The 26,244-nt window shown below is 51.6% G+C and overlaps 1 protein-coding gene across 1 annotated transcript in view; it reads right to left on the bottom strand.

The window, feature by feature from the left end:
• Positions 1-26,244, bottom strand: part of PADI4 (peptidyl arginine deiminase 4) — a 46,476-nt gene that overhangs the window by 1,039 nt on the left and 19,193 nt on the right. Inside the window, exons 5-15 of the mRNA XM_017505584.2 lie at positions 25,569-25,686; positions 23,956-24,078; positions 22,006-22,184; positions 21,734-21,837; positions 18,023-18,134; positions 16,459-16,566; positions 9,380-9,534; positions 7,957-8,101; positions 7,615-7,717; positions 3,782-3,852; positions 3,291-3,416 (exon numbers count right to left, since the gene is read on the bottom strand). Coding sequence (XP_017361073.2) covers positions 3,291-3,416; positions 3,782-3,852; positions 7,615-7,717; positions 7,957-8,101; positions 9,380-9,534; positions 16,459-16,566; positions 18,023-18,134; positions 21,734-21,837; positions 22,006-22,184; positions 23,956-24,078; positions 25,569-25,686 — 1,344 coding nt within the window. The remainder of the gene's footprint in view (positions 1-3,290; positions 3,417-3,781; positions 3,853-7,614; positions 7,718-7,956; positions 8,102-9,379; positions 9,535-16,458; positions 16,567-18,022; positions 18,135-21,733; positions 21,838-22,005; positions 22,185-23,955; positions 24,079-25,568; positions 25,687-26,244) is intronic.

Genomic DNA, 26,244 nt, shown 5'->3' with positions numbered 1-26,244 from the left:
GAGAATCACTTCAACCAGAATGCGGAGGCTGCAGTGAGCTGAGATCATGCCACTGCACTCCAGCCTGGCAACGGAGTGAGACTCCATCTAAAAAAAAAAAAAAAAATTAGATTCGGGGTACATGCATATTGTTACCTGAGTATGTTGCTTACTGGTGGGCAATGAGCTTCTAGTGTATTCATTACCCAAACAGCGAACATTGTACCCGATAGGAAATTTTCCAACCCTCACCTCATGCTCATTCTCTCCATTTCCGGGGTCCTCAGTGTCTATTTTTCCATCTCTGTATCTCTGTGTACCCAGTGTTTAGCTCCTACCTATACATGAGAACATGCAGTATTTGATATTTTCTATTCACTTGGGATAATGCCTCCAGCTCCATCATGTTGCTGCAAAGGACATGATTTCATGTCCTTATATTTTATTTGTTGAGATAGGGTCTCACTCTGTCACTCAGGCTAGAATGCAGTGGTGTGATCTCAGCTCACTGCCATGTCCGCCTCCTGGGCTCAAGCAATCCTCCTGCCTCAGTACATGCCACCATGCCTGGCTAAGTTTTGCATTTTTTTGAGAGACAGAGTTTCTCCGTGTTGCCCAGGCTGGTCTTGAACTCCCAGACTCAAGCAATCCTCCCGCCTAAGCCTCCCAAAGTGCTGGGATTATAGGTATGAGCCACCCCTCCTGGCTGATTTCATTCTTTTTGATGCTGCCCATGCTCTTAACACTACACTCTCCTCCCCTACCTGCTACCCCTGGATAAACTCTTTCTATTACTCAAGGCCCAGATCAAATGGCAGTCCCTCTGTGCAGCTGCCCATGAATCCCTGAGCTCTGACAGCCACTGCTGCTCTGTGTTCCCATAATTCCCAGCACTGTGCCTCGCATGTAGTAGGCACTCAATAAATATCTGTTGACAGGATGGATAAATGACTGCCTCTGTTGTGGCACTTTCGGTATATAAATAATATATGTAAACGACTCTGCTTCCTCCATTAGATTGGGAGGCAGCCCGGAGAGGTGGAAAGGTGAGGATTTTGGCTGCAGGTCTAAGTGGGTTTGAATCCCAGCCCTGCTGTTCAATAGCTGTGTGGCCTTAGGCAGTCACATCACCCCTCTGAGCCTCATCAGCAAAATGAGCCCAACACACGCTTTCATTGCAATGACAATAAGGTAAGAATACACAGGCACAGCACTGTGCTGGCACATAGTAGGTGCACAGCCATCTTCTGTGGGTCATGAGTCCTCAAGGGAGCGTCTCATTCTTTGTCGCTGCCTAGACACAGCCTGTGCGTGCTAAGTGCCTCGCACTGTCCATCTCTCTGCCTGTTCCACTCACTCTTCCCCGCCTCCCACAGCCAGCTCCACGTCTCATGCTCAGGCTCCCTCCAGGGGCCTTGAACAGCGAAGGCGCATAGTCAGCCCTCAGCGTTCCTAACCACTGTAGCTGCTTTCCTTCTTGCACTGGGAAGCCTGGCGTGGCTAAACTGGAGGGAAACAAGATGCTTGGGGTCAAGACTTTAATTCCTTTTGGCCAAGGAACCCTTTATTCTACACAACATCTTTTGCCAAATGTCAGTGCAAAACCAGAAAATCTGAACTACTGGATTTGAGGCACTGCCTTGGAACTCCAGGGCCCTAGGGAACCCAGTTTGAAAACTACTGTGGTAGTCCTGCTGGCTCCTCCCTGAACTGTCACCCTCAGCTCCAGAAGAAGAGGGTGGCTGGGGTTCCCCAGTAGAATTGGGTGAAGTCCCTGCCTGGGCCTCTGGTATACTCTGAAGAGAGGGAGGAATGGGGCCGAGGAATGTAAAAAACACAGTGGATGATAGCAAGACAGTGCTTGGGGGCCACAGTGAACACTCAGGACAAAGGTGGGCCCATTCTCGCCCTCAAGCGCAGCCTCCAGAAGGTGAATCCCGCTCAGCCCAGGCAGTGCCAGCCTCACCTGCTCACAGAGGGTTTCCTGGACCCCCCAGTCTGAGGTGGTATCCTCATATGTGTCCCTGTTATGGTGCATAGGTGACCCGAGGGCATCTTGTTTGCTGCTTGACTCCCTGTCCGTCCCCCGACCCCCTACGGCACCCCCGAGCCCCAGGGAAGCTGCTGGGTGGGAAGGCAGCACGGTGGTTATAGCCTGGCGTCTGAAGCCAGAGCCCTGGTGGAGGAAACCATAGAATCTGACTCCTGGCATTGTTGTGAGATACCAGAAGGTGCTCTGGAGGATGTACAGGCCCATGCAAGCCTGGAGCACTCTTGACCTAAGTGACTCCATCTTAGAAAAAGACTCCATCATACATTTCAAAAGGCACCATGCCAACAGGGACCAGACATTTGCCTGATCAACAGAGACCACCCAACCAGATAGGGACATAAGCAGGCATACTTCATTACCATCAGTCCTCACCAGAAGACCTGACTATAAAAAGAGCAGGTCTTCACTAGCTCAAGATAACTGTCTTTTTTTCTTTTCTTTTTTTTTTTTTGAGATGGAGTCTCTGTCTTCCAGGCTGGAGTGCAATGTCATGTTCTCAGCTCACTGCAACCTCTGTCTCCCGGGTTCAAGTGATTCTCCTGCCTCAGCCTCCCAAGTAGCTGGGATTACAGGCGCCTGCCATCACACCCAGCTAATTGTTGTATTTTTAGTAGAGACGGGGGTTTCACCACGTTAGCCAGGCTAGTCTCGAACTCCTGACCTCAAGTGATCCACCCGCCTTGGCCTCCCAAAATGTTAGGCTCATAGGCGTGAGCCACCGCACCCAGATTTTAAGATGGAAATAGCATCAGTAGGGGCTGGGTGCAGTGGCTCATGCCTATAATCCCAGAATTTTGGGAGGCCGAGGCGGGCAGAACACCTGAGGTCAGGAGTTTGGGAGCAGCCTGACCAACATGAAGAAACCCCATCTCTACTAAAAATACAAAAAATTAGCTGGGTATGGTGGCGTACGCCTGTAATCCCAGCTACTGGAGAGGCTGAGGCAGGAGAATGGCTTGAACCTGGGAGGCAGAGGCTGCAGTGAGCCAAGATTGTGCCACTGCACTCCAGCCTGGGCAATAAGAATGAAACTGTGTCTGAAAAATAAAAAGAAAAGAAATAGCATCAACCTGACCTTGTGGAAAGACACTAACGTGTGCGGACCTGGTCGCGTCTGACCCGGTACCACTCGGGACAAAGCTCCAAGCAGTAATGGACAGGAGCCAAGCCCTCTGGAACGCCTGGGTACCCCGCTGGCCTCTTGGGCTGAGCTGCCTCCATGCCACACCCTGGGGTGTTACAGCCCCCACATCCTCACCATGTTGGGGAAAAAGGCTTCGGCCTTGAACTCTTTGACCTTGAAGAGCTGCGGGATGTCGATGATGTCGCTCTCAGCCAGACCCAGCTCTCGCTTCAGTAGCTCCCGGTTCCAGTCGATGCAGCTCTGGGGAGAGGGGCGGGGGCCGTGAGTGGGGGACTGCTGGGTGTGGGGGACAGTGTGGAGCTGAGGCCCCTGGGCCGAAGGAAGGACTTGGACAGGGTCAGGAAGGCAGTGAGGGCAGCTGCCAGGCCCCCCCGGACAGAGAGGCCTCTGGCCAGTGCTCTCAGGGGACCCTGGGGCCTCCTGCTCCCTCTGCTCCCTCAGCCTCTCCCAGTCTCTGTCTCTGTCCCTGCTTCTGTGTCTCCGTCTTCCAGCACATCCTGAGGTCCTGAGGGAGACTCCTGCCAAATGCCTCTAGTCACTGGGGAAGTGGCTGGTGGGTAGGGGGAACATCAGATGTGCTGGGGTGTGGGCACCCAGGCTCGTACCTCCACAAATGAATTATGTTCTCTTAATGTCTTGTTTGACAGAATGTTCTTTATTTTCTGCTGGTTTTTTTCTGTCATGGAGAAAAAGAAAAAAAAGGCAAGCGAATTCAGAGGTCAATTTCCCTCTTCCCAGTCAGTGCCGGAGGACTGTGTTCCTATCTAAAGTGGAGGCAGTAACAATTCTTATCATACAGGTTTGTTGTGAGCATCTGTGAGTCAAATGTCTTTTTTTTTTTTTTGAGACTGAGTCTCACTCTGTTACCAGGCTGGAGTGTAGTGGCGAGATCTTGGCTCACTGCAACCTCTGCCTCCCGGGAACAAGCGATTCTCCTGCCTCAGCCTCCTGAGTAGCTGGGACTACAGGCGCACGCAACCACATCCAGCTAATTTTTGTATTTTTACTAGAGACGAGGTTTCACCATGTTGGCCAGGATGGTCTCGATCTCTTGACCTCGTGATCCAACCGCCTCGGCCTCCCAAAGTGTTGGGATTACAGGCATGGGCCACCACGTCCAGCCTTAAATGTCTTTAATACAATATTTTAGCAGTATAAATTCTCATTAAAAATGTTGTTCTCACCTCACTAAAATGTTCTTTTTATATATTTTTGTAGTTTAATGTATTCTTTTTTTTTTGAGATGGAATCTTGTTCTGTTACCCAGGCTGAAGTGCAGTGCTGTAATCTCAGCTCACTACAATTTCCACCTCCTGGGTTCAAGCGATTCTCCTGCCTTTGCCTCAGCAGTAGCTGGGATTACAGGTGTGCACCGCCATGCCCGGGTAATTTTTGTGCTTTTAGTAGAGACAGCGTTTTACCATGTGGGCCAGGCTGGTCTCTAACTCCTGAACTCAGGCAATCCACCTACCTCAGCCTCCCAAAGTGCTAGGATTACATGCATGAGCCACCACACTCGGCCTAGTTTAATTTTTTTTTTTTTTTAATTTATTTATTTTTTGAGACAGAGTCTTGCTCTGTCGCCCAGGCTGCAGTGCAGTGGCAAGATCCTGGCTCACTGCAACCTCCACCTCCCAGGTTCAAGCAATTCTCCGGCCTCAGCCTGCTGAGTAGCTGGGATAACAGGTGTGCGCCACCACGCCCAGTTAATTTTTTGTATTTTTAGTAGAGATGGGGTTTCACTGTGTTAGCCAGGATGGTCTCAATCTCCACCTACCTCAGCTTCCCAAAGTGCTGGGATAACAGGCATTAGCCATAGCACCTGGCCTTTTTTATCTTTTTTTTTTTTTTATTTTTAATGCATTTTAATGCCCCCACGCTAACAGGAACAGCACAAAAGACAGGCAACATTAAAAATATCTACTTGCATGTAGGATAGTTTAGTGAACGGATGGAATCTACTGTGCGATAAAATGAGATAAATACCATTTAGTTGCCGTAGATAAGAAATGTTCTTGTTTTGGGGGGGCACAGTGGCTCACGCCTGTAATCCCAGCACTTTGGGAAGCTGAGGTGGGTGGATCACCTGAGGTCAGGAGTTCAAGACCACCCTGGCCAACATGGTAAAACCCTGTTTCTACTAAAAATACAAAAATTAGCCTGGCGTGGTGGCGAGTGCCTATATCCCAGCTACTTAAGAGGCTGAGGCAGGAGAATCACTTGAACTGGGAGGTGGAGGTTGCAGTGAGCTGAGATCGCACCACTGCACTCCAGCCTGGGGAACAGAGGAAAACTTCATCTCAAAAAAATAGAATGTTCAGAAAAATTTAACAGGTTTACTTATAATTATAAAGCTGAACAACTGAAACTTGTTCACAGAAACATTTTGCTTGCATTAATGCTAAATTCTCTTATCTCCAAAGAGATCATGTCGAGAGGGAAAAACAGGTCCGCCCTCGCCTGATGCCACACGACATACACAGACCCGAGACGGAGCTCTCAGGCACACAGGCTCCTCAACTCTGGGCCTGGCCCATGTCTATGAGCTCTACTGAAAGAGTCATATTTCTTTCTTTTTCTTTTTTTTTTTTTTTNTTTTTTAGTAGAGACGGGGTTTCACCATGTTGACCAGGATGGTCTCGATCTCTTGACCTCGTGATCCACCCGCCTCGGCCTCCCAAAGTGCTGGGATTACAGGCTTGAGCCACTGCGCCCGGCCCTGATAGTATTTTTCAAATTTTCTACATACCAGCCAGTTTTCTCTCTACTCATTAATAAGAGAGAATTATTGCGATATCTAAATATAATTATAGATAAAGTATATTTCTCTTTTCAGTTATCTTTTGTTCAATGTATCCTGAAGTTCGTTTGTTAACCCTAGATGTTATGTATCTAGAATTGTTATGTTCTCTTGACAAATTCACCCTTTTATTGTTATGAAATGTTTCTTTATATCTTTGGTAATATTCTTTGATCTGAAGTCTACTTCATCTAATATTAATGTAGCTACCTTAGCTGTCTTCTAGTTAGTGCTCACATGGTATATCTTTTTCTATATATTTTTTATATTTAATTTTCCTGTGTCTATAATCAAAGTGGGGCTCCTATAGACAGCATATATTAATAGTTAGGTCTTCCTTAAAATCTGCTTGACATTTTTTTTTGAGTTCCATAGGATTCACAATGTATCTTTAACTTATCACACTCTACCCTTAAATACTATAATATCACTTCAGATATAATACAGAAACTTACAACAATATTCTTTAATTCTTCCATACTTTGTACTGTTATTATACATTTTACTTCTGTTATAAATCCCACAACATGTTATTATTTTTCTTTGAATAACCAGTTATGTTTTAAATAAATTTTAAAATAAAATCTTTCATATTTGCCCACTTATTTATTATTTCTGGTGTTTTAAATTCCTTTGTATAGATACAAGTTTCCATCAGTATGATTTTTCTTCCACCTGAAAAACATCCATTTATATTTATTAAAAATTTCTGTTTATAGTTAAAAAGTGTAAATAGAAAGTAAAAGCAACTTTTGTTGTAGAACAGATTTGTTGACAATGAATTCTCTCAGCTGATGTTTGTCTAAAAAGATCTTTATTTCATCTTTGGTTTTGAAAGATATTTTTACTTCCTGTAGAACTGTTGATTAATTTGTTTTCCTTTCAGAATTTTTTTTTTTTTTTTTTTTAGATGGAGTCTTGCTCTGTAGCCCAGGCTGGAGCGTAGTGGCACGATCTTGGCTCTCTGCAACCTCCGCCTCCCGGGTTCAAGGGTTTCTCCTGCTCAGCTTCCTGAGTAGCTGGGACTACAGGCGTGTGCCAGCACCCCTAGCTAATTTTGTATTTTTAGCAGAGACAGGGTTTCACCACGTTGGCCAGGATGGTCTTGATCTCTTGAGCTCATGATCCACACACCTCAGCCTCCCAAAGTGCTGGGATTACAGGGGTAAGCCACCGTGCCTGGCCGAAGGAGTAACATTTCCTTCTGTGCTGCAGCCAGGCCGAACCTCCCCCAGGTGCTCCCACGCCTCGCGCTTTCTCCTGCCTCTGAGCCTCCACTCGCCCTGTCCCTCCGCCTGCAATGTCTCTCTTCCTCTCTTTCCCTGCCCTGTTTGCCCAGCCAGCTCCTGTTTGGCCTTGCCTCCTCCAAGAAGCCTTCCCTGAGCTCCATCCACTCAGACACCCCTCAAAGCCCCTGTGTTGGAGCTGTTCTGTTGACTCACTTCCCCCGGGCCTGTGAGCCCAGAGGGCCGCAAGCTGCTCTGCTCTGTTCACCCAGTCTCCCAGTACTTGGCATGGTGTCGGGCACACAGTAAGTCCTCCTGGCACACAGTAGGTCGATGATTCCCTCCAGGCAACAGGAGACCCCCAGGAAGCAGGAAGGTGTACAGATGGGAGGACAAGGCAGGGCTGACTTACTCTTGACCCCTTGGAACATCAGGGCCTCCCCGTGGCCCTCATTCTGCTGCTCTTGGAACAGTCTGTAGCAGGACCTGGGGCTGGCCAGGAGCAGCCGGAAGCCCTGAAGGCAGAAACCCTGGGGTTAGAGGTCAGCTTTGCCCCTGGGGCTCCCAAGGAGGGTGGATCTGCCGAGGGTGGGAGGAGTGTGGACTTGGACCCAAGCTGGCCACCTCCTCTACCTCCATCCTAAGGTGAAGAAAAATAGCCTCAGACAAGCAAAGTTGCCCCCACCCCAGGCAGAGGCAGAGAGTCTACCCAGGGAGGAGCCATGCTTCCTGCAGGCAGCCCCCAAGATCGTACCTTCCTGTCGGGAGCAGGCACAAAGCTCAGGAACTCATCCACGTGGCCCACGGAGAGCCAGTCAGAATAGAGCTTCACGGGGGCCTGGACCTGCTGGGCCCTGAGGAAGTCCTGCAGGGCCTGGTGCATCTCCTGGCTGTGAGGGCTGTCACGGCAGGGTTAGAGGCGTGTGATTGGCAGCAAGGGCTGCAGGGAAGTCTCTGAAGGACAGGGGCTTGCCAAAAAGGTCAGGGTTCTGCTTCAGCAGAGAAAGGGATGCAGGAGCCTGGAATGCCTCTATTTTAGTCCCTAACATTTGAGAAATTAAGGAATTGTCATTCTAGTTTTATTGGGGGAAACTGAGGCACAGAGTCACTAAGGAGAGTAGGACAGAGGTTAGCCTCAGAAAGCACTGCCTCTTGAATTAGGCGAGAGGCTGGTGTTCTGGGTACTCATGGGGTTTAGAGCCAGTCTGACCTGAGTTGGTGATCTCTCATTAGCCGTGTGGCCTTGGGGACATGCCCTCCCCTGTTTGAGCTCAGCTTTCTCCTGAAAAACCCTTAGCGTTCCAGTGCCTTGCTCTTCCTTCTTTTTTTTTTTTTTTGAGATGGTCTTGCTCTGTTGCCCAGGCTGGCACAATTTTTGCTCACGGCAACCTCTGCCTCCCGGGATCAAGCGATTCTCCTGCCTCAGCCTCCCTAGTAGCTGGGATTACAAGTGCGCGCCACCACGCTCAGCTAATTTTTGTATTTTTAGTAGAGGCGGGGTTTTACCATGTTGGTCAGGCTGGTCTCGAACTCCTGATCTCGGGTAATCCACCCGCCTCGGCCTCCCAAAGTGCCGGGGTTACAGGCGTGAACCACTGCGCCCGGCCCCTTCTTGTTCAATCGGTTCCAGCCATCCTGGCCTTCTTGCACGCAGGAGCTCACTCCCGCCTCCGGGCCTTTGCACACACACTTTCATCTGCTGGGAACTCTCCCCGATCTCCACACGGCCCTGCCCTTCCTGTCATTAGGCCTGAGTTCAATAGCCCCTTCCCCTGAGAGGCCCTCCCTGGTCACCCTAACAGTTCCTGTTTCTCCTCTGCCCCTCTCTTGTTTTTGTCACGAGTTGAAATTATCTTGTTTACTTTTCTGTCATCTGTTTCCCCCGCTAGAGTAGTGGTAAGGACTTGTCTTTCGCGTCCACAGCTGCGTTCCCACTCCCAGCACATTCTGATGCTCAGTAAATATTCACCGACTGGAAGAGGGTAAGTGGCAGAGCTGGAATTGAACTTGGGTCTGTGAGCTCCAAAGCCCACACTCCTCACCCTGCATTGGATTCCTTTCACACTTCCTAAAGTCTGTTGGGCCCTCTGCGGTTGGGAGCGGATAGGGGAGGCTTCCACTCTGGCCCACGGCATCCCTGGGTTCTGGCCGCCCCTTCCTGTTACTCTCCTCCTTACCTGGGATAACAGCAGCTCCCGAAGAGAATCCTGCCCAGTGGGTATTCCTTCCCCCGGACTGTGACCGGGGGGCTCACTTCCAGGTTCCCAAAGGAGTCCAGCCCGCTGACACCCCCCGCTTGGGGCCCTCGAGTTACGTAGCCAAAATCTGGACCCTGAGATAGGAGAAGGGCGTGCCGGGAGTTAGAGGAATGAAGTCCCAATTGAAGGTGGGGGGTGTCCAAGTTTACAGATGAACTTGGGCACAGGAAGTAACTCAGTACCGTCTGCAGTGGGTACATAGCAGGCACTGTTATTACGTGTGGAATGTTAAAAGAATATCGAGTTCATTCAGTGGACAAGGAAAGGGACTAGCATTTGTTAGGTCCCTAACGCATAGCAGCTGCTTGGTAAATCTTAACTTGGCCTAAAGTAAATCTGCAAAACATCTCTTTTATTTTTTCTTAAGACAGAGTCTCGCTCTGTTGCCCAGGCTAGAGTGCAGTGATCTCAGCTCACTGCAACCTCTGCCTCTGGCTTCAAGCCATACTCCTGCCTCAGTCTCCTTAGTAGCTGGGACTACAGGTATACCTCACCATGCCCAGTAACTTAGTACAGATGGGGCTTCGCATGTTGGCCAGGCTGGTCTGGGATTCCTGTCCTCAAGTGATCCATCTGCCTCAGCCTCCCAAAGTGCTGGGATTACATGAGCCACCATGCCCAGCCACGTTTATTCTCTTAAAGTTCTGGGGGCCAGAAATCTGAAATCAGTTTCACTGGGCTTAAGTCCAGGGATGGCAGAGCTGGTTCCTCCTGGAGGCCCTGAGGGAAGAATCTATTATATTTCCTTGTCTTTTTCAGCTTCCACTAACCACCTTGGCTGGCAGCCCCTTCTTCCATGTTCAAAAGATCTCCAATCTCTGCTTCCATCATCACCGGCCCTCCCCGCTTCCAGGATAAACCAGAATAATCACTGTAATCACAAAGCCCTAACATAAGCACATTCAGCAAAGTCCCCTTTGCCACATAAAGAGACATCAGGTTGGGGATTAGGATGTAGAGGGGCCATGATTCAGTCCCCCGCCGGTTTCCCCTGCCCCCAGGAGAGGGTGCACCTAGCCTTCTACACATAGATGGTCTATTCCCTGGGGCTTCGTGGGGGCCATGAACTCCCTGAGAGTAGACTCCAACTTGTGTGCCCAGGTGTGAGTTTCTGGGAAGTTGAGTGGGTCTCAAGGAGGTCTGCGATCTGCAAATTCACTTCCTCACTGCAGTTTTGACCTCCTGGGCTCAAACGATCCTCCCGCCTCAGCCGCCCGAGCAGCTGGGACCATAGGCACGTGCATCACACCCGGCTAATTTTTAAAGTTGTTTTTCCTGTAGAGATGGGGTCTCACTATGTTGCCCAGGCTGGTCTCAAACTCCTGGGCTCACTCGTCCTGTCTCAGCTCCCGGAGTGTTGGGATTATGGGTGTAAGCTACTGCGCCTGGCCTGATTCCACAAGTTTAAACCACACTTCCAATTCCTCTCCCCACTTCCCTCTAAAATCCAGGCCACCCCGCCTTCCCCCACCCATTAAAACTTTCCTCGCCCAGGTCTCCATGAACACACAGCCAGGCCCCAAGGGCAATGCCCGAGCCTCGCCTTCCCCCTCAGAAGCCCCTGAGTCAGCCGGTCACGCCTGTGTTCTCGGCACGCTTTCTGCACTTGGCTTTCGGGACACCGAGGGATCCTGGTTCACCTCCAACCTCACTTGCCCCTTCAGTGGTCCTGCCAAGTCTCATGGAATTGCATCCACGAGCCGACAACCCTCATGTTCATTCACATCTCTGGGCATCCCTTCCCTCCCAAACATCAGATGTGTATCCAGGCTCACCTGACCTCCCACTTGGATGCTGACCAAATACCTCCCACCTGCCCTAAACAGAAATGTGGGTCCCCTCTTCCCACCCCCTCATTCCCCATCAGCCTGTTCCTCCTCCTGAGGTCCTCCCCGCCCAGGGGACGGTGCCTGCCAGCCACAGAGGCGACAGCCTTGCTGTCAGCGTTGGCTTGCCGCTCTCAGAGTTGCAAGGGGTCAGAATGTCCTGCTGGCTCTGCTTTCAATCTCACAGCTTCCCGCCTTCTCCCCGCCACGCGCTGCCTGCACGCCCAGCACCTGTCACCTGCCCACTCCCCTTCCCCTTGCCTCTGCTCCCTTTTCTCAACACATAGCCAAGGCTTGTTCCCTTTTCTAACAAACCAGATCATAATCCTCCTCTGTTTAAGACCCTGTGATGACTCTCAGTTTTTAAATAAGTGGCCTTGACAGTGGCCAACAAGCCCAACACCGTCCTGTCATCCCGTCCCCTCCCTATCACCTCTCTTACCACAGTCTCTCCTATGACATCCCACCTCCTCCCTGACCCCCTCTCCTCCCACCTCCCCCCTCCCACCCGCCCCCTCCCCCCTCCTCCCTCCTCCCTGACTGCCTCTCCTCTCACCTCCCACCTCCTCCCTGACCGCCTCTCCTATCACGCTTCTGGTTGCTGTGCTCCGCCTCCCAGGCCCTCTTGCTGTTCCTTGGACACTCACGGCGTGCTCCTGCCGGGCCTTTGCACTGGCTGTCTCACTGCCTGCAGCACCCTTTCCCCAGACATCCACCCACGTGGACAGCTCGCTCACCTCCCTCAAGCCTTTGCTCCAAGGTCAGCTTCTCTGTGAAGCCCCCCTGACCATCCTATTTAAAAATGTTCTTTTTGTTCATTTGTTTTTGAGACTGGGTCTCACTCCTGTTGCTCACGCTGGAGTGCAGCGGCGTGATCATGGCTCACTGCAGCCTCACCCTTCAGTGTTCAAGGATCCTCCCACCTCAGCCTCCCAAGTAGCTGGAACTGCAGGCATGCACCGGCACACCCAGCTTATTATTATTATTATTATTATTTTGGTAGTGACAGGGTTTCATTATGGCGCCTAGGCTGGTCCTGATCTCCTGGGCTTAGTAATCCACCTGCCTTGGCCTCCCAAAGTGCTGGGATTACAGACGTGAGCCATCACCCTCAGCTTTAAGAATGCAATCTAATCTACCCTCCCTACCACCCTGGTACTTGTGAGCCCATCCATTCCACTCTACTGTCTTCCTGTAGCTTTTTTTTTCTTCCTCTGAGACAGGTCTCATCTGTTGCCCGGACTGGAGTGCAGTGTTACAGTCAGGACTCACTGCAGCCTCGACCTCCTGGGCTCAAGCGATCCTTCTGCCTCAGCCTCTGTAGTAGTTGGGACTACAGGCATGCATTAACATGCCTAGCTAATTAAAAAAAATTTTTTCAGTTGGAATCTTGTTCTGTCACCCAGGCTGGAGTGCAGTGGCACAATCTTGGCTTACTGCAACCTCTGCCTCCCGGGTGATTCTCCTGCCTCAGCCTCCCGAGTAGCTGGGATTACCAGTGCCTGCCACTGTGCCCTGCTAATTTTTGTATTTTTAGTAGAGTCGGGGTTTAACCCTCTTGGCCAGGCTGGTCTCGAACTCCTGACCTCGTGATCCACCTGCCTAGGACTCCCAAAGTGCTGGGATTACAGGTATGAGCCACCACGTCTGGCCAAATTTTTTTTTTTTTTCTAGGGACAAGGTCTCATTATGTTGCTGAGTCTTGTCTCAAAGTCCTGGGCTCAAACGATTCTCCCACGTTGGCCTTCCAAAGTGCTAGGATTACTGGCATGAACCACCACACACAGCACCTGCAGCTCTTAACGTCACCTTCTAAGGAAACGTATAACTACTTTGTTATATTCATTGTCTGCTGTCTGTCTCTCTGGGCCAGAACGGCCCCTCTGTGGGTTCAGGGACCTTGGCGTTGCTCACGGTCATATCCCAAGTGCCTAGAACAGGGCCTGGCTGAGTAGGTATTCACACAGTGTTTGATGAATGAATGTAAATTCCTCCACATCCCTGACCTGGCTGTTGCTGTGAGAGGGGTCAGTTACATAGCTTGCAGGCTTGGATTCTGCAGGCAAATGTTAGGGTGTCCATAGTCTGCAGAAGCGGCCCCCCAAGAGTGGGCTGTGCAGGGGACGCTCACGGGTTCAAGGCGATGCAGCCTGGGACACAACGTTGGAAAGCTGTTGCCCTTCTCATTTCCTTTTCTTTTTTTTCTTTTTTCCTTTTTCTTCATCGTACGCACTTAGGCACCTGATGCCCTTCTCATTTTCCTCGTCTTTCTGGTTCATCAAAAATTAAAGTTTCAGGCCGGGCGCACTGGCTCACGCCTGTAACTCCAGCACTTTGTGAGGCTGAGGCGGGTTGTTCACAAGCTCGGGAGTTCAAGACCAGCCTGGCCAAGATGGTGAAATCCCGTCTCTACTAAAAATACAAAAATTAGCCAAGCGTGGTAGTGGGCGCCGCAGAGAATTGCTTGAACCCAGGAGGCGGGGGTTGCAGTGAGCTAAGGTTGCACCACTGCACTCCAGCCTGGGCGACAGAGCGAGACTCCACCTCAAAAAATAAATAAATAAATACAAATTAAAAATTAACGTTTCAGTGATGCAAACACATCCTTGACACCTGCTAATCTCTCACTTTAACAACCAGAGAGCTGACCTTGAGCTCAGAGATGCTGCAGTCACTTGTAAGGAGCCGGCTTGAGTAGCGTGATTTTGCTCCAGTTCTGTTTAACTTCACAGCTGCCTTTTGTCTGTGGGAACTGCCACTGGTTTCCCACTGATGCCGGTGAGAGAACATTTACTGATGCTGCTTACAGAAAGAACGACCACTGCATGTCAAGCTCTGTGCCAGCTGCCCCGTGGACAGCATAAGGCACAATAGACTCAGGCCCAGCAGCACAGGCAATGAAAAGTAGTTGAGCAGGTCCATGATTTTAACAAAATACACTGAAGAAGTCAACAGGGGGCTGTAGTGGAGAAGGTTGGGGTGGGGGTCCCTCCTTCGGCATCAGGGAAGACCTCACTGAGTAGGGAATGGAAGCTGAGACTTGAAGGCTGAGAAGCAGCCAGCCCCGTGAACAGGGAACAGCATTGCAGGCAGAGGGAACGGCATATGCAAAGGCCACGAGGTGGGGAAACGTTAGGCAAGTTTGAAGAACAGGAAGGAGGCCAGTGGAGGCGGGGCTGGGTAAGGGACAGCGAGAGTGACCCACAATGGCACTGGAAAGGCAGGTGGGGCCAAAGCCTGGTGACAAGGGTGACTTTTTCTCCAATTCTTTTCATTCTGAGTGACATTTTTTTTTTTGGAGACAGATTCTTGCTCTGTTGCCCAGGCTGGAGTGCAGTGGCATAATCTTGGCTCATTGCAACCTCTGCTTCCTGGGTTCAAGGGATTCTCCTGCCTCAGCCTCCCGAGTACTTGGGATTACAGGCTCCCGCCACCACACCCAGCTAATTTTTGTATTTTTAGTAGAGACGGGGGTTTCACGGTGTCGGCCAGGCTGGTCTCAAACTTCTGACCTCAGTTGATCTGCCCGCCTTGGCCTCCCAAACTGCTAGGATTACAGGTGTGACCACCGCACCCTGCCTCGTTCTGAGTGATTGAGTCAGAATACGCAGATGTGCTTAGCTGAGGCACCAGTGCCGCCTGCCTTCATCCAAAGCTGTCTGTGGGAAAGGGGAAGGCGACTGTGTCTAGGAGTCCATCTGTCCAGCAGGACGTGTGGCATCAGAAAATCTGGTCTTTGTCGTACTTGGAACATCAAAATAGGAGACACAGCCACTGAACAAGGTAGGACTGAAACCAGCGGGTAGAGGGCAAAGTCATGGTGGCAGCCGGCGGTTTGCCCCAACGCTGCTGAAACAGGATGAACTGCACCCTGTGGCTGAGCACGTGCTGTGAATCCAACAGCCTCTCTGCATCTCCACCGCTCAGCGCATGGCTTGGCCAGGAGGAAGTGAGACTCGGGACAGGTTGTTGAGTTTAACTGAAGTTTCATTCTGAAGCCTCTGTGTGGGCAGGGCCGCCATCCCTTCCCTTGGGGTACAGCACAGATGCTTGTCGGAAAGCCGTCATCCTAGCAAACCTTGTACCCCACATTCCTTCCTTCCTTTTCCCTGGGCACCTTGAGCCACGGGGCTGCCAGGGCTCAGAGTGCAGGCCTGGGGCCTTCCTGAGAAAGCAGGGAGAGGGAGGCAGGGCGGGGAAGAGCATGCTAACCAAGCCAGACTGGCTGGGTTTGAATTCCAGCTTCTCCACTCTGAGCCTCAGTTTCTTCTTCTATAAAATGGGCCTATTGATAGCATCTCCATGAACGTTTATCAAATTAAATGAGTCAGTGCAGGTAAAGAACGCAGCACTGGCTCACACACAAGTCATGCTCAATAAATGCAACTCTTATTATTACTGTTATTATTCTGTACTGAGATTGCATCAACCTGCCAGGCTAGTCAAGCACGAGTCACCAGTATGTCACTTCCCACCTCCATATGGACAGCCTCTGACTGATAAAGTCACACCCAGGAAATGACCACTGATCCCCAAACCCCAACATCCCAGATGGAGCCCCTGAAGGCCAAACCTCACCCAAAGACAGAGCCTCCAACTGGGCGTTGGGAAGGACTCCAGCCCTGGCCCCGCTGCCACCTTGTGGCAAAAGCATCTTCCAGAGCACAAGGAGGCCCAAGCCTGAGCCACCTCCTCGGCAGGGCAACCTGGAGACAAAGCTGAGCTCACAGGCAACAAAGGCTTTGGGAAATGAAGAGCCAGATCTTATCTTGGTAATAACAGAAATAACAAGCCCCACCTGCATCAGCCGCTGGGTTCAAGGGATTCTCCTGCCTCATTCTCCTAAGTAGCTGGGATTACAGGTGCCTGCCACCACACCTGGCTAATTTTTGTGTAGTAGAGATCGGGTTTCACCATGTTGGTCAGGTTGGTCTTGAACTTCTGACCTCAGGCAATCCACCCACCTCAGCCTCCCAAAGTGCTAGGATTGCAGGCATGAGCCACCGCACCCAACTTCATTCTGAGGCTGCTAAAGCCTGATTTAGCAGGAATGCCACCTGCTTGCATGGGGCTCATTAGCCACAGCCGCAGGCGGCGAAGACAGGCTAAAAGGAGGGAACCTCAAGACAAGGGGGTTTCGGCAGCTGTGCCCCCTCCCCACCATGCAGGTACCATCACGCGTTTGATGGGAAACTCCTTCAGGCCTCTGTTCCTTGGAGAGTCAAAGACCACGGGCAGCGTCTTGTGTGGGGCTTGGATGTAGCCGATCTCCATTTCATCCTGTGGGAGTGAGTGGAGAAGAGGCTGCCTGGGTCTTGGTGCCCGACACCAGGACGGGGGCATGAAGCCATCCACGCACTCTCACGCTTGCAGTCAAGGGCACATTCCCACGAGGTGTTTGATCTCAGAGAAGGGGCTCAGAAAGCAGAGCTGATTGCCCGGGACTTGCCCAGTGCCTGAGAGGCCGTGAGCCTGCAGGACTGCCCTTCCCTCCTGCTCCTGGTGGTGCCTGGGCTGGTGCTGGGAACCCCTGGTGAGCAAAACTCAGACCCCCTCCTCAAGGTGAGAAAACCTGGGAGCCAGGTGGTGAACACCAGGGCTAGGAGGTGATGAGGGGGTGAGGGGTCTGTGGGGACACAGAGGAGAGGCTCCTGATGCAGCTAGGAATGGCCAGAGAAGGGCCTCCTGGTGGCAGGGCTCCTGGCCTCCTCCCCAAAGGAGGGCAGATAAGACCCAGCCTGGGCCACTGGAGTGGGCAGAAGGAGCTCAGGGAGGTTTCAGAAATGAATCGGCTGCAAATTCCACCTCCGCAGGTATTCTAGCAAGCAGCTGTGATAGTGGGCATAATCACTACTATAAGTTACTATTAGGTTGAACCAAATGGAAGTTCCACTCTTGCAAATCAAAAATGGCCCATATTAGCAATTTCACACAATTCAACCTGGTATCAAAAAGATGGAACGGCAAGAGAGGAAAAGACGTTGTTATGTGGGGGCTGAAAAGAAAGAGGGAAGAATTTTTGCTGGGGTTGATGGCAAAAATTCTTATCTGCCCTCCTTTGGGGAGGAGGCCGGGAGCCCTGCCACCAGGAGGCCCTTCTCTGGCCCATCCTAGCTGCATCAGGAGCCTCTCCTCTGTGTCCCCAGAGACCCCTCACCCCCATGGGCACTGCCCAGTGCCAGGCATTGGGGTGTTGGGCTGGATGAGGCCCGGTCTCAGTCCTTGGGGGAGTGGCATGGAAACAGAGAATGGTAATCAGATGTTGCTGGGCACAGCGGCAGGCTGGCCCCAAACGAGGGAGGCAGCCAGGCTGAGAGGGCCCTGGAAGCAGACTGAGCAGAAGGAGGTGGGAGCCATGGAAAGTGCTGGAGCTGGGGCATGGCCAGATCTTGTGGCTGAGCTCAAGATGGACAGTGGGAGAAAGGACCACTCAAGGGACGGGTTGAGCACCAGTCTCCCGAGCTTCACATTATTACCCAGGGCCACCTGAGTGTTTAAAAGCAGGAAGGTGGCTTTTGTCTTGGTGACCACAGTGGGCCTGCAGTGGCTCACAGCAAACGTTGGATAAACCACTTGCTCGAGCCTCCCAACACAAGGACCTCTCAGGTTCCCACTTCCCAGTCCCCCTGAGGAAGGGTGGCTGGGAAGGCACCAGACTGAACCCCAGGAGCCCGGGTCCCCCACGTGTCTCTTGGCCTTCAGGGACCTTTACCCTGCCCGCCCGCAGGGTACATACCTGCATCCACTGGTCATCCATGTTCTCCTCCTCGGGGCAGATGGTCAGCTTGCACTTGGCTTTCTTGGCCAGATCAATTACTGACTTCAGGAAGTCTTCATTTTCAAAAATGCTAGAGAGAGCAGAAAAGCAGCTTCTGAGTGCTCTGGATTTTGAAGCTTGGCCCAGAAGGACAGGGAGGGACCACAGGTGCTCAGGGGACACCTGTAGCCTGAACAGAAGCCCCTGGCACATCCAGTCCATCTTCTCTTAGCAGGCATTATCTCATTGAATCCATCTAACAAGCGAAGAAGCAGCAACTAGCGGGTACCCCTTCCACCCGTGTATTAGTCTGTTTTCACGCTGCTGATAAAGACATACCCGAGACTGGGAAGAAAAAGAGGTTTAGTTGGACTTATAGTTCCACAGAATCATGGCGGGAGGTGAAAGGCACTTCTTACATGGTGGCAGCAAGAGAAAATGAGAAAGAAGCAAAAGCAGAAATCCCTGATAAACACCATCAGATCTCATGAGACTTATTCACTACCATAAGAATAGCATGGGGGAAACCACCCCCATGATTCAAACTATCTCCCACCGGGTCCCTCCCACAACACGTGGGAATTATGGGTGTAAAATTAAAGATGAGATTTGGGTGGGGACACAGAGCCAAACCATATCATCCCACCCCTGGCCCCTCCAAATCTCATGTTCTCACATTTAGAAACAAATGATGACTTCTCTGAAGTCTTAACTCATTTCAGCATTAACCCAAAAGTTCACAGTCCAAAATCTCATCTGAGACAAGGCAAGTCCCTTCTACCTATGAGCCTGTAAAATCAAAAGCAAGTTAGTTACTTCCTAGACACAATGGGGGTACAGGTATTTGGCAAATACAGCCATTCCAAATGAGAGAAATTGGCCAAAACAAAGGAGTTACAGGGTCCATGCAAGTCTGAAATCCAGTGGGACAGTCAAATATTAAAGCTCCAAAATGCTTTTTTTTTTTTTTTTTTTTTTTAAATAGAGACAGGGTTTCTCCACATTGGTCTGGCTGCTCTTGATCTCCTGACCTTAGGCAATCCGCCCACCTTGGCCTCCCAAAGTGCTGGGATTACAGGTGTGAGCCACCGCGCCTGGCCTGAAGCTCCAAAATCTTTAAAATCTTTTAAAAATTTAAAATATTTGACTCCAGGTCTCATATCTAGGTCACACTGATGCAAGAGGTGGATTCCCATGGTCCTCGGCAGCTTCACGCCTGTGCTTTGCAGGGTATAGCCTCCCTTCTGGGAGGCTGCTTTCACAGGCTGGCATTGAGTGTCTGTGGCTTTTCCAGGTGCATAGTGCAAGCTGTGGGTGGATCTACCATCTGGGGTCTGGAGGACAGTGGCCCTCTTCTCACAGAGCCACAACGTGGTGCCCCAGTAGGGACTCTGTGTGGGGGCTCCAACCTCACACTTCCCTTCTGCACTGCCCTACAGAGATGCTCCATGAGGGCCCCACCTCTGCTGCAAACTTCTGCCTGGGCATCCAGGCATGTCCATACATCTTCAGAAATCTAGGCAGAGGTTCCCAAACCCCAATTCTTGACTTCTGTGCACTTGCAGGCTCAGCACCGTGTGGAAGCTGCCAAGGCTTGGGGCTTGCACCCTGTGAAGCCACAGCCTGAGCTCTGTGTTGGCCCCTTTAAGCCATGGCTGGAGGGGGTGGGACACAGGGCCTCAAGTCCCTAGGCTACACATAGCATGGGAACCCTGGGCCTGGCCCATGAAACAATTTTCTCCTAGGCCTCCAGGCCTGTGTCAGAGGGGCTGCCGTGAAGACCTCTGATATGTCCTGGAGACCTTTTTCCCACTGTCTTGGGGCTTAACATTAAGCTCCTCATTCGTTATGCATATTTCTGCAGCCGGCTTGAATTTCTCCTCAGAAAATGAGGTTTTCTTTTCTATCACATTGTCAGGCTGCAAATTTTCTGAATTTTTATGCTCTGCTTCCCTTTTAAAACTGAATGCTTTTAACAGCACCCAAGTCTTGAATGCTTTGTTGCTTAGATATTTCCTCCACCAGATACCCTAAATCATCTCTCTCAAGTTCAAAGTTCCACAAATCTCTAGGGCAGGGACAAAATGCCACCAGTCTCTTTGCTAAAACATAACAAGGGTCACCTTTGCTCCAGTTCCCAACAAGCTCCTCATCTCCGCCTGAGACCACCTCAGCCTGGATTTCATGGTCCATATCATTAACAGTATTTTTCTCAAAGCCATTCAATAAGTTTCCAGGAAGTTCCAAACTTTCCCACATTTTCCTGTCTTCTTCTGAGCCCTCCAAACTGTTCCAACCTCTGCCCGTTACCCAGTTCCAAAGTCGCTTCCACATTTCGGGTATCTTTTCGGCAACGCCCCACTCTACTGGTGTCAATTTACTGTATTAGTCCGTTTTCACACTGCTGATAAAGACACACCCAATACTGGGAAGAAAAAGAGGTTTAATTGGACTTATAGTCCAATTAGCTGAGGAGGCCTCAGAATCATGGCGGGAGGTGAAAGGCCCTTCTTACATGGCAGCGGCAAGAGAAAACGAGGAAGAAGCAAAAGCGGAAACCCTTGATAAAACCATCAGATCCCGTGAGACTTACTGACTACCACGAGAACAGTATGGGGGAAACCACCCCCATGATTCAAATTATCTCCCACTGGGTCCCTCCCACAACATGTGGGAATGATGGGAGTACAATTCAAGATGAGATTTGGGTGGGGACACAGAGCCGAGCCATAACAGCCTGGGAGAAGACAGAGTGTGAGTTCACTGTTTAAGGTCACACCACCTGGAACAGTGCTGGGACTGGAAAACGGGCCTCAGTGGATTCCGGCCTGCATCCTGCCCACCAGGCCACCCTCTTACTCTTCTGCCCCTGAATCAATCGGAAGAGGGAAGGAGAGGGTCTCCTGAGACCACAGCACACTTACCAGGGGCTTTCAGCTACAGAAGGGATGCCTGGGCCTCCCCAAAATGCAGAAGGGCTCTGTCCCCAGGTATAAGACCCAGCAGCTCAGAGGTCAGCCAGAAAGGTGCATTTTATTTTATTTTATTATTTTTGAGATGGAGTCTTGGTCTGTCACCCAGGCTGGAGTGCAGTGGTGCAATCTCGGCTCACTGCAGCCTCCGCCTCCCAGGTGCAAGCAATTCTCGTGCCTCGGCCTCCTGAGTAGCTGGGATTACAAGCATGCACCACCACACCAGGCTAATTTTTGTACTTTTTAGTAGAGACGGGGTTTCGCCATGTTGGTCGGGCTGGTCTCAAACTCCTAACCTCAAGTGATCCACATTCCTTGGCCTCCCAAAGTGCAGGGATTACCAGCGTGAGCCACTGTGCCTGGCCCAGAAAGGTGCATTTTAAATGAATTTCCGGGAGTTTCTGGTGCACAATCTCTATGGGCCACACTCTGAGAAACCAGAGGCCTGGATCAGGGCTGAAGGATCCCACTGTCCAGTTCTAGCGACCTCTGCAGACCCCTGGGAGCTAACGTAGCCTCAGCTGCATCAGGGCAGGACAGAGGCAATGACAGCATCAGTAAGGAACCTCCCTGCCTTTTCAGAGCCCCCAGGAAGCAGCAAGCTCTCAGAGGGCAGGGGAGGGGTGGTCATTTTCCCATCACACAGCGAGTGCTGCAGATGGAACTCAGGCTCCTCCTGGGGTATCTGTGCCTGCCCCAGCATCCCACGGCCCCTCACCTGCACGCATACACCTCCTGCGGGGGCTGGGTGTTGGGGGTCATGATCCAGGGCGCCATGCGGAAGACCACACTGTCTTGGAACACCAAGGTCTCAGGGAAATCCTGTAGGGGAGGAGGGGATGGGGAGGGAGGGGCTGTCACTGCCACCAGGGCCCAGCACCTACCACTTCCAGCAGCTGTTTGGAACCGCCCTGCCCAGCTGGGCTCTGTGCTGGAAGGCCACTGCCTGGAAGCCCAGGACCCCCACGCTGCGCTGCCTTCTCAGCCTACCAGGTTGGAGCTGTGCAGCATGGAGATGGTGAGGGTAATGAGCCCCGGGAAGTCCGTGTCCGGAAAAGCGAGGCCCTCCACGTAGAAGTTCGTGTTGCACTTTCCGCCTGGGAGCATCAGGGAGTAAGAGGGCCGCTGGGGACCCAGGACTACCGTGTACTTCGAGGGCAGCTTGTCCCCTAGGAGAAAGGAGGGGAGACTCAGGTCTGCATCCCCACTTCTGACGCCCTTTCCTCCTCTCCCCAGGGCCTCTCAGAAGCCTTTCCCAGGGTTGCCATGTGCCCTCATCTGAGGACCACCTGCAGCCGTATCTGGCCAATCCCCTTAGGAGAAAGGGACCAGAGTCCCAGCTGGGACACTGCCCTTTGGTGAAGCCCAGAAATGGTGTGGCAGGGGTGCCTGAGCCATTCCAAACTTTACAGGAAGTCCAGTATACACCATTCCTTCACTCACTTCTGAGCATCTGCTCCAGCCAGATGTCAGCTGGGGACAGGGGCACAGCAGGGGACCAGGGTGACAGAGTCACTGTCCTCCTATCCGCACCCCCAGAGAGTGCACAGTCTTCTGGGAGAGTAGCGAGGAGCAGAGATCATCAAAATAGCAGACAGAGAATGTATCTGTGATAGAGAAAATCCCTGAGGACTTCCTGGAGGAGGTGATGCCTGGGTAGAGGCAATAAATTGACCTATCACCAAATCACTATCAGTTTAATCACTTTAAGAATGCAACAGAGGCCAGGCATGGTGGCTCACAACTGTATTTCCTAGCACTTGGGGAGGCTGAGGCAGGTAGATCATTTGAAGTCAGGAGTTCGAGACCAGCCTGGCCAACCTGGTGAAATCTCATCTCTACTAAAAACAGGAAAATTAGCCAGATGTGGTGGTGCATGCTTGCAATCCCAGCTACCTGGGAGGCTGAGGCAGGAGAATCACTGGAACCCGGGAAGTAGAGACTGCAGTGAGCCGAGATGGCACTGCTGCACTCCAGCCTGGATGACAGAGTGAGACTCTGTCTCAAAAAAAAAAAAGAGGAATAGGGTCTGATCATCAGGCCTCTGCAAAAAAAAACCCCTGCCGTGGCCTTCCCCATCTCCTTCCATCCAGAAGCCAAAGTCAACGTATGCCGACCTGACCTGCCGCCTCCCTCTGTCCTGTCTCTTCTACCCCCATTCACCACTCTAACCCTTGCACCTTCCACCCCAGCTGCAGTGGCCTCTCTGCATTCCACCACACCACAGGCACGACCTCGCCTCCGGGCCCACGCGCTTCCCCTAGGTGTCTGCCTGGCTGTTCCTGTACCTCCTTCTGCTCAAACGGCACCTCATGGGGGACACCTTCCCTGGCCACCGTCTCTCCACACACCCCTAACTCCACTCCTCACTCCACCCGCCCTTCCCTGCCACGTTCTTCTACATAGCGTGTCACAGCGTTGGGCACACTAGGCGTCTTATGTAATTATTTTACCTATGGTTCTCCCAGCCACAGAGATGAAAGCAACGTGAGGACAGGGGCCTGGTCACAGCCATGGCTCTGTGCCCCATGCCTAGGACCAAGCCTGGCACCCACGTCGTTGTAGGTGCTCGTGGGCCACTGAGAAGTTCCTGATGCCTCTGATGAGCAGGAGGTTGCAGAGCAAATGATTACATGGCGCATGACGTCAGCTTGCACTCAACGTCAATGACCAGGAGGGGTGTGTGTGTGTGTGTGTGTGTGTGTGTGTGTGTGTGTGTGTGATAGAGAGAGAGAGAAGCAGGGAACAATAACGAGTCATTTTGTCTGTGTCTTCCATCTAGAAGGTAGCAGAGTTATTGTCTGTCTTGCCCACTGCTGTGTCTGCTGCTTAGAACTCAGCACGTAGTAGGCACTCAGGATTTGCCTGCCACACAGCTGTGTGATGGGATTGTGCCCCGTTGGCCAGGGCAGGAGGGGAACACAGATGGGGACGACTCACGTGTGGCCTGAAACACCCTCACTTTGTCCATCTCAGATCTGGCCACGTGGAGCACCAGTGTATGCGTGATGAAGTCCCTGGGGGTCTTCGTGCTCAGGGTCATCAGGGACATGTCCTGCAGGTCTGGGATGAGAAGGGCATCGCCTGAGTCACAGGCCCCTGAGACGGCCGCTGGTTTCCCATAGCTACCTCCTGGCGGAGCCTCACACATCACCCCTCCCCTGAGACCTCCCTTTACCATGTTGCCTGGTTTTCTTTTCTTTATGCTATTTTGAGTATTTAAATGATGGTTTTCATTTTGGAATGAGAGCTTATTAAGGTTTTGCTCTCCTCCCACTAGGATAAGCTGGGGATGTAACCTCAGAGAAGTGGGGACCACATTTATTCATATTTTGTTCCTTGCAGCGTTCCCTGAATCTGGAACCTAGAAAGCGGAGAACTCCCTAGAACAATGACCAGCGCGTGGCAGGTGCTCAGTTGAGATTTGTGCAATGAATGAGTGAAAGATTTCTGCGCTGGTCCTGAGCGAGAACAAAGTTTGTGAACCAACTTGAGTCATAGAAAGGGGTGGATGTGGGGGAAACTGAAGAGATGGTTTCCGAGGGCCTGATTGACAGACAAGGGCTTAAAGGCTTTGGGGTCAACTTGGTTTGAATCTGGGATCAGGGTGGGCTCAGGAAAGTGCTTTCCGCTCTGGCTGCCTCTGTTTCCTCATCAGTAAGACAGGGGCAAGAGTTGTACCCGCCACAGGGCTGTTGTGAATATAGTGAGGCGATCCACAGTACTTATTCCAGCTCCTGGAACCCCGGAGTGCCCACAAAGGGCAGCTGCTGTGATTATTACTGCATGCCTGGCACTCTACAAAGGCTGAACCCTGGCATCAGGCCAGGCCAACGGCATGGAACCTGGAAATACATCCATTTCTATGTGATTCTAAGAGCGCCCCAGGATGGCCTGCCAGCCCGAGCCCCTTAGCGCAGGCGGATAATGTGTACTCACTTCAACCCTAGGGCCACCGCTGAGCAGCCAGAGGTGTGCTGCAGAGACCCTGCACCTGCCCAACCACCCTGTTGCCCCTCAACCCGCTCCGGTCTTGGGACGTCTCGGGTTCAAACCCCAAGTCTGCTACGTATCAGTGGTGTGACCTTGGGCAAATTGCTTTGTTCTCCATGCCTTGGTTTTCCTATCCAACAAGCTTTGTGTTGGCGGATCCCATGAGTTCATCGTTCCAAAGTGCTCAGAGTCATGCCCGGCCTATGGCAGAGTTCTCAGGGGCTGCTCTGACGTGAGTTTGGGAATGAGAAGTTTTCATTTCCAGTGATTTCAGCCTCCAGGTTTGACCTAAGAGCATTGAGGTCGGGCAGCAGGGTGAGGCATGGAAACCGCAGGAAGCGTCAGGAGACAGCATTGGCCTCAGCTCTTCCCTGACTGCTGTGTGAGCTTGGGCAGGTCACCTGCCTCCTGGGGGCCTTTGCTTCACCTATAAAACGGGCAAGCTAACAAGAATATGCTTTCAATAACCCTTATTTCAGAGGGCCGCCTCCAGGTTCAGGCTGTGTGGGCAAAAGGGCTTTATAAAAAGCCCTTCCCATCAACTAGCAAATGCTCTTTACCTTTGCTGTCAAGCACTTCCTCATCCTCGCAGTCCATGGCAGAAGATTTGAGATTGTCTCTGTCACAGTTCACCAGCAGGATGGCACCTTGTCCACTAGGGCCCCAGGTCCAGGTCCTCTGGACACCAGTGGAGAAGAGTCGTGCTTAGAAATTAGCGTAGACCGCTCCGACCCTTGCAAGAGGCACAGCTGACCTTCCCCATCACCCCTGTAACCAGTGCAGTTTACACAGCGTGCTCCCACATCAATTCATTCTTTTATCTCAAGAGTGGGTTTTTACCTTTTACTCCAAAAGTCACAACCAAATTCACCCCAAACACAATTCATCCAGGTAAACAAAGGAGCACAAGACAGCCAAACAGATTTTAACAGCTTTTAAGAAATGTGGGCCAGGCACGGTGGCTCACACCTGTAATCCCAGCACTCTGGGAGGCCGAGGCAGGCGGATCACCTGAGTTCAGGAGTTTGAGACCAGCCTGGCCAACATGGTGAAACCATGTCTCTACTAAAAATACAAAAATTAGCTGGGTACGGAGGTGCACGCCTGTAGTCACAGCTACTCAGGAGGCTGAGGTAGAGGAGAATCGCTTGAACCAGAGAGGTGGAGGTTGCAGTGAGCCAAGATCATGCCACTGCACTCCAGCCTGGACAACAGAGTGAAACTCCATCTCAAAAA

Source organism: Cebus imitator, unplaced genomic scaffold, assembly GCF_001604975.1.
Source record: "Cebus imitator isolate Cc_AM_T3 unplaced genomic scaffold, Cebus_imitator-1.0 Scaffold15, whole genome shotgun sequence".
Lineage (NCBI taxonomy): Eukaryota > Metazoa > Chordata > Mammalia > Primates > Cebidae > Cebus > Cebus imitator.
The sequence above is the reverse complement of the archived record's forward strand: the minus strand, read 5'-3'. Positions and strand labels throughout refer to the sequence as shown.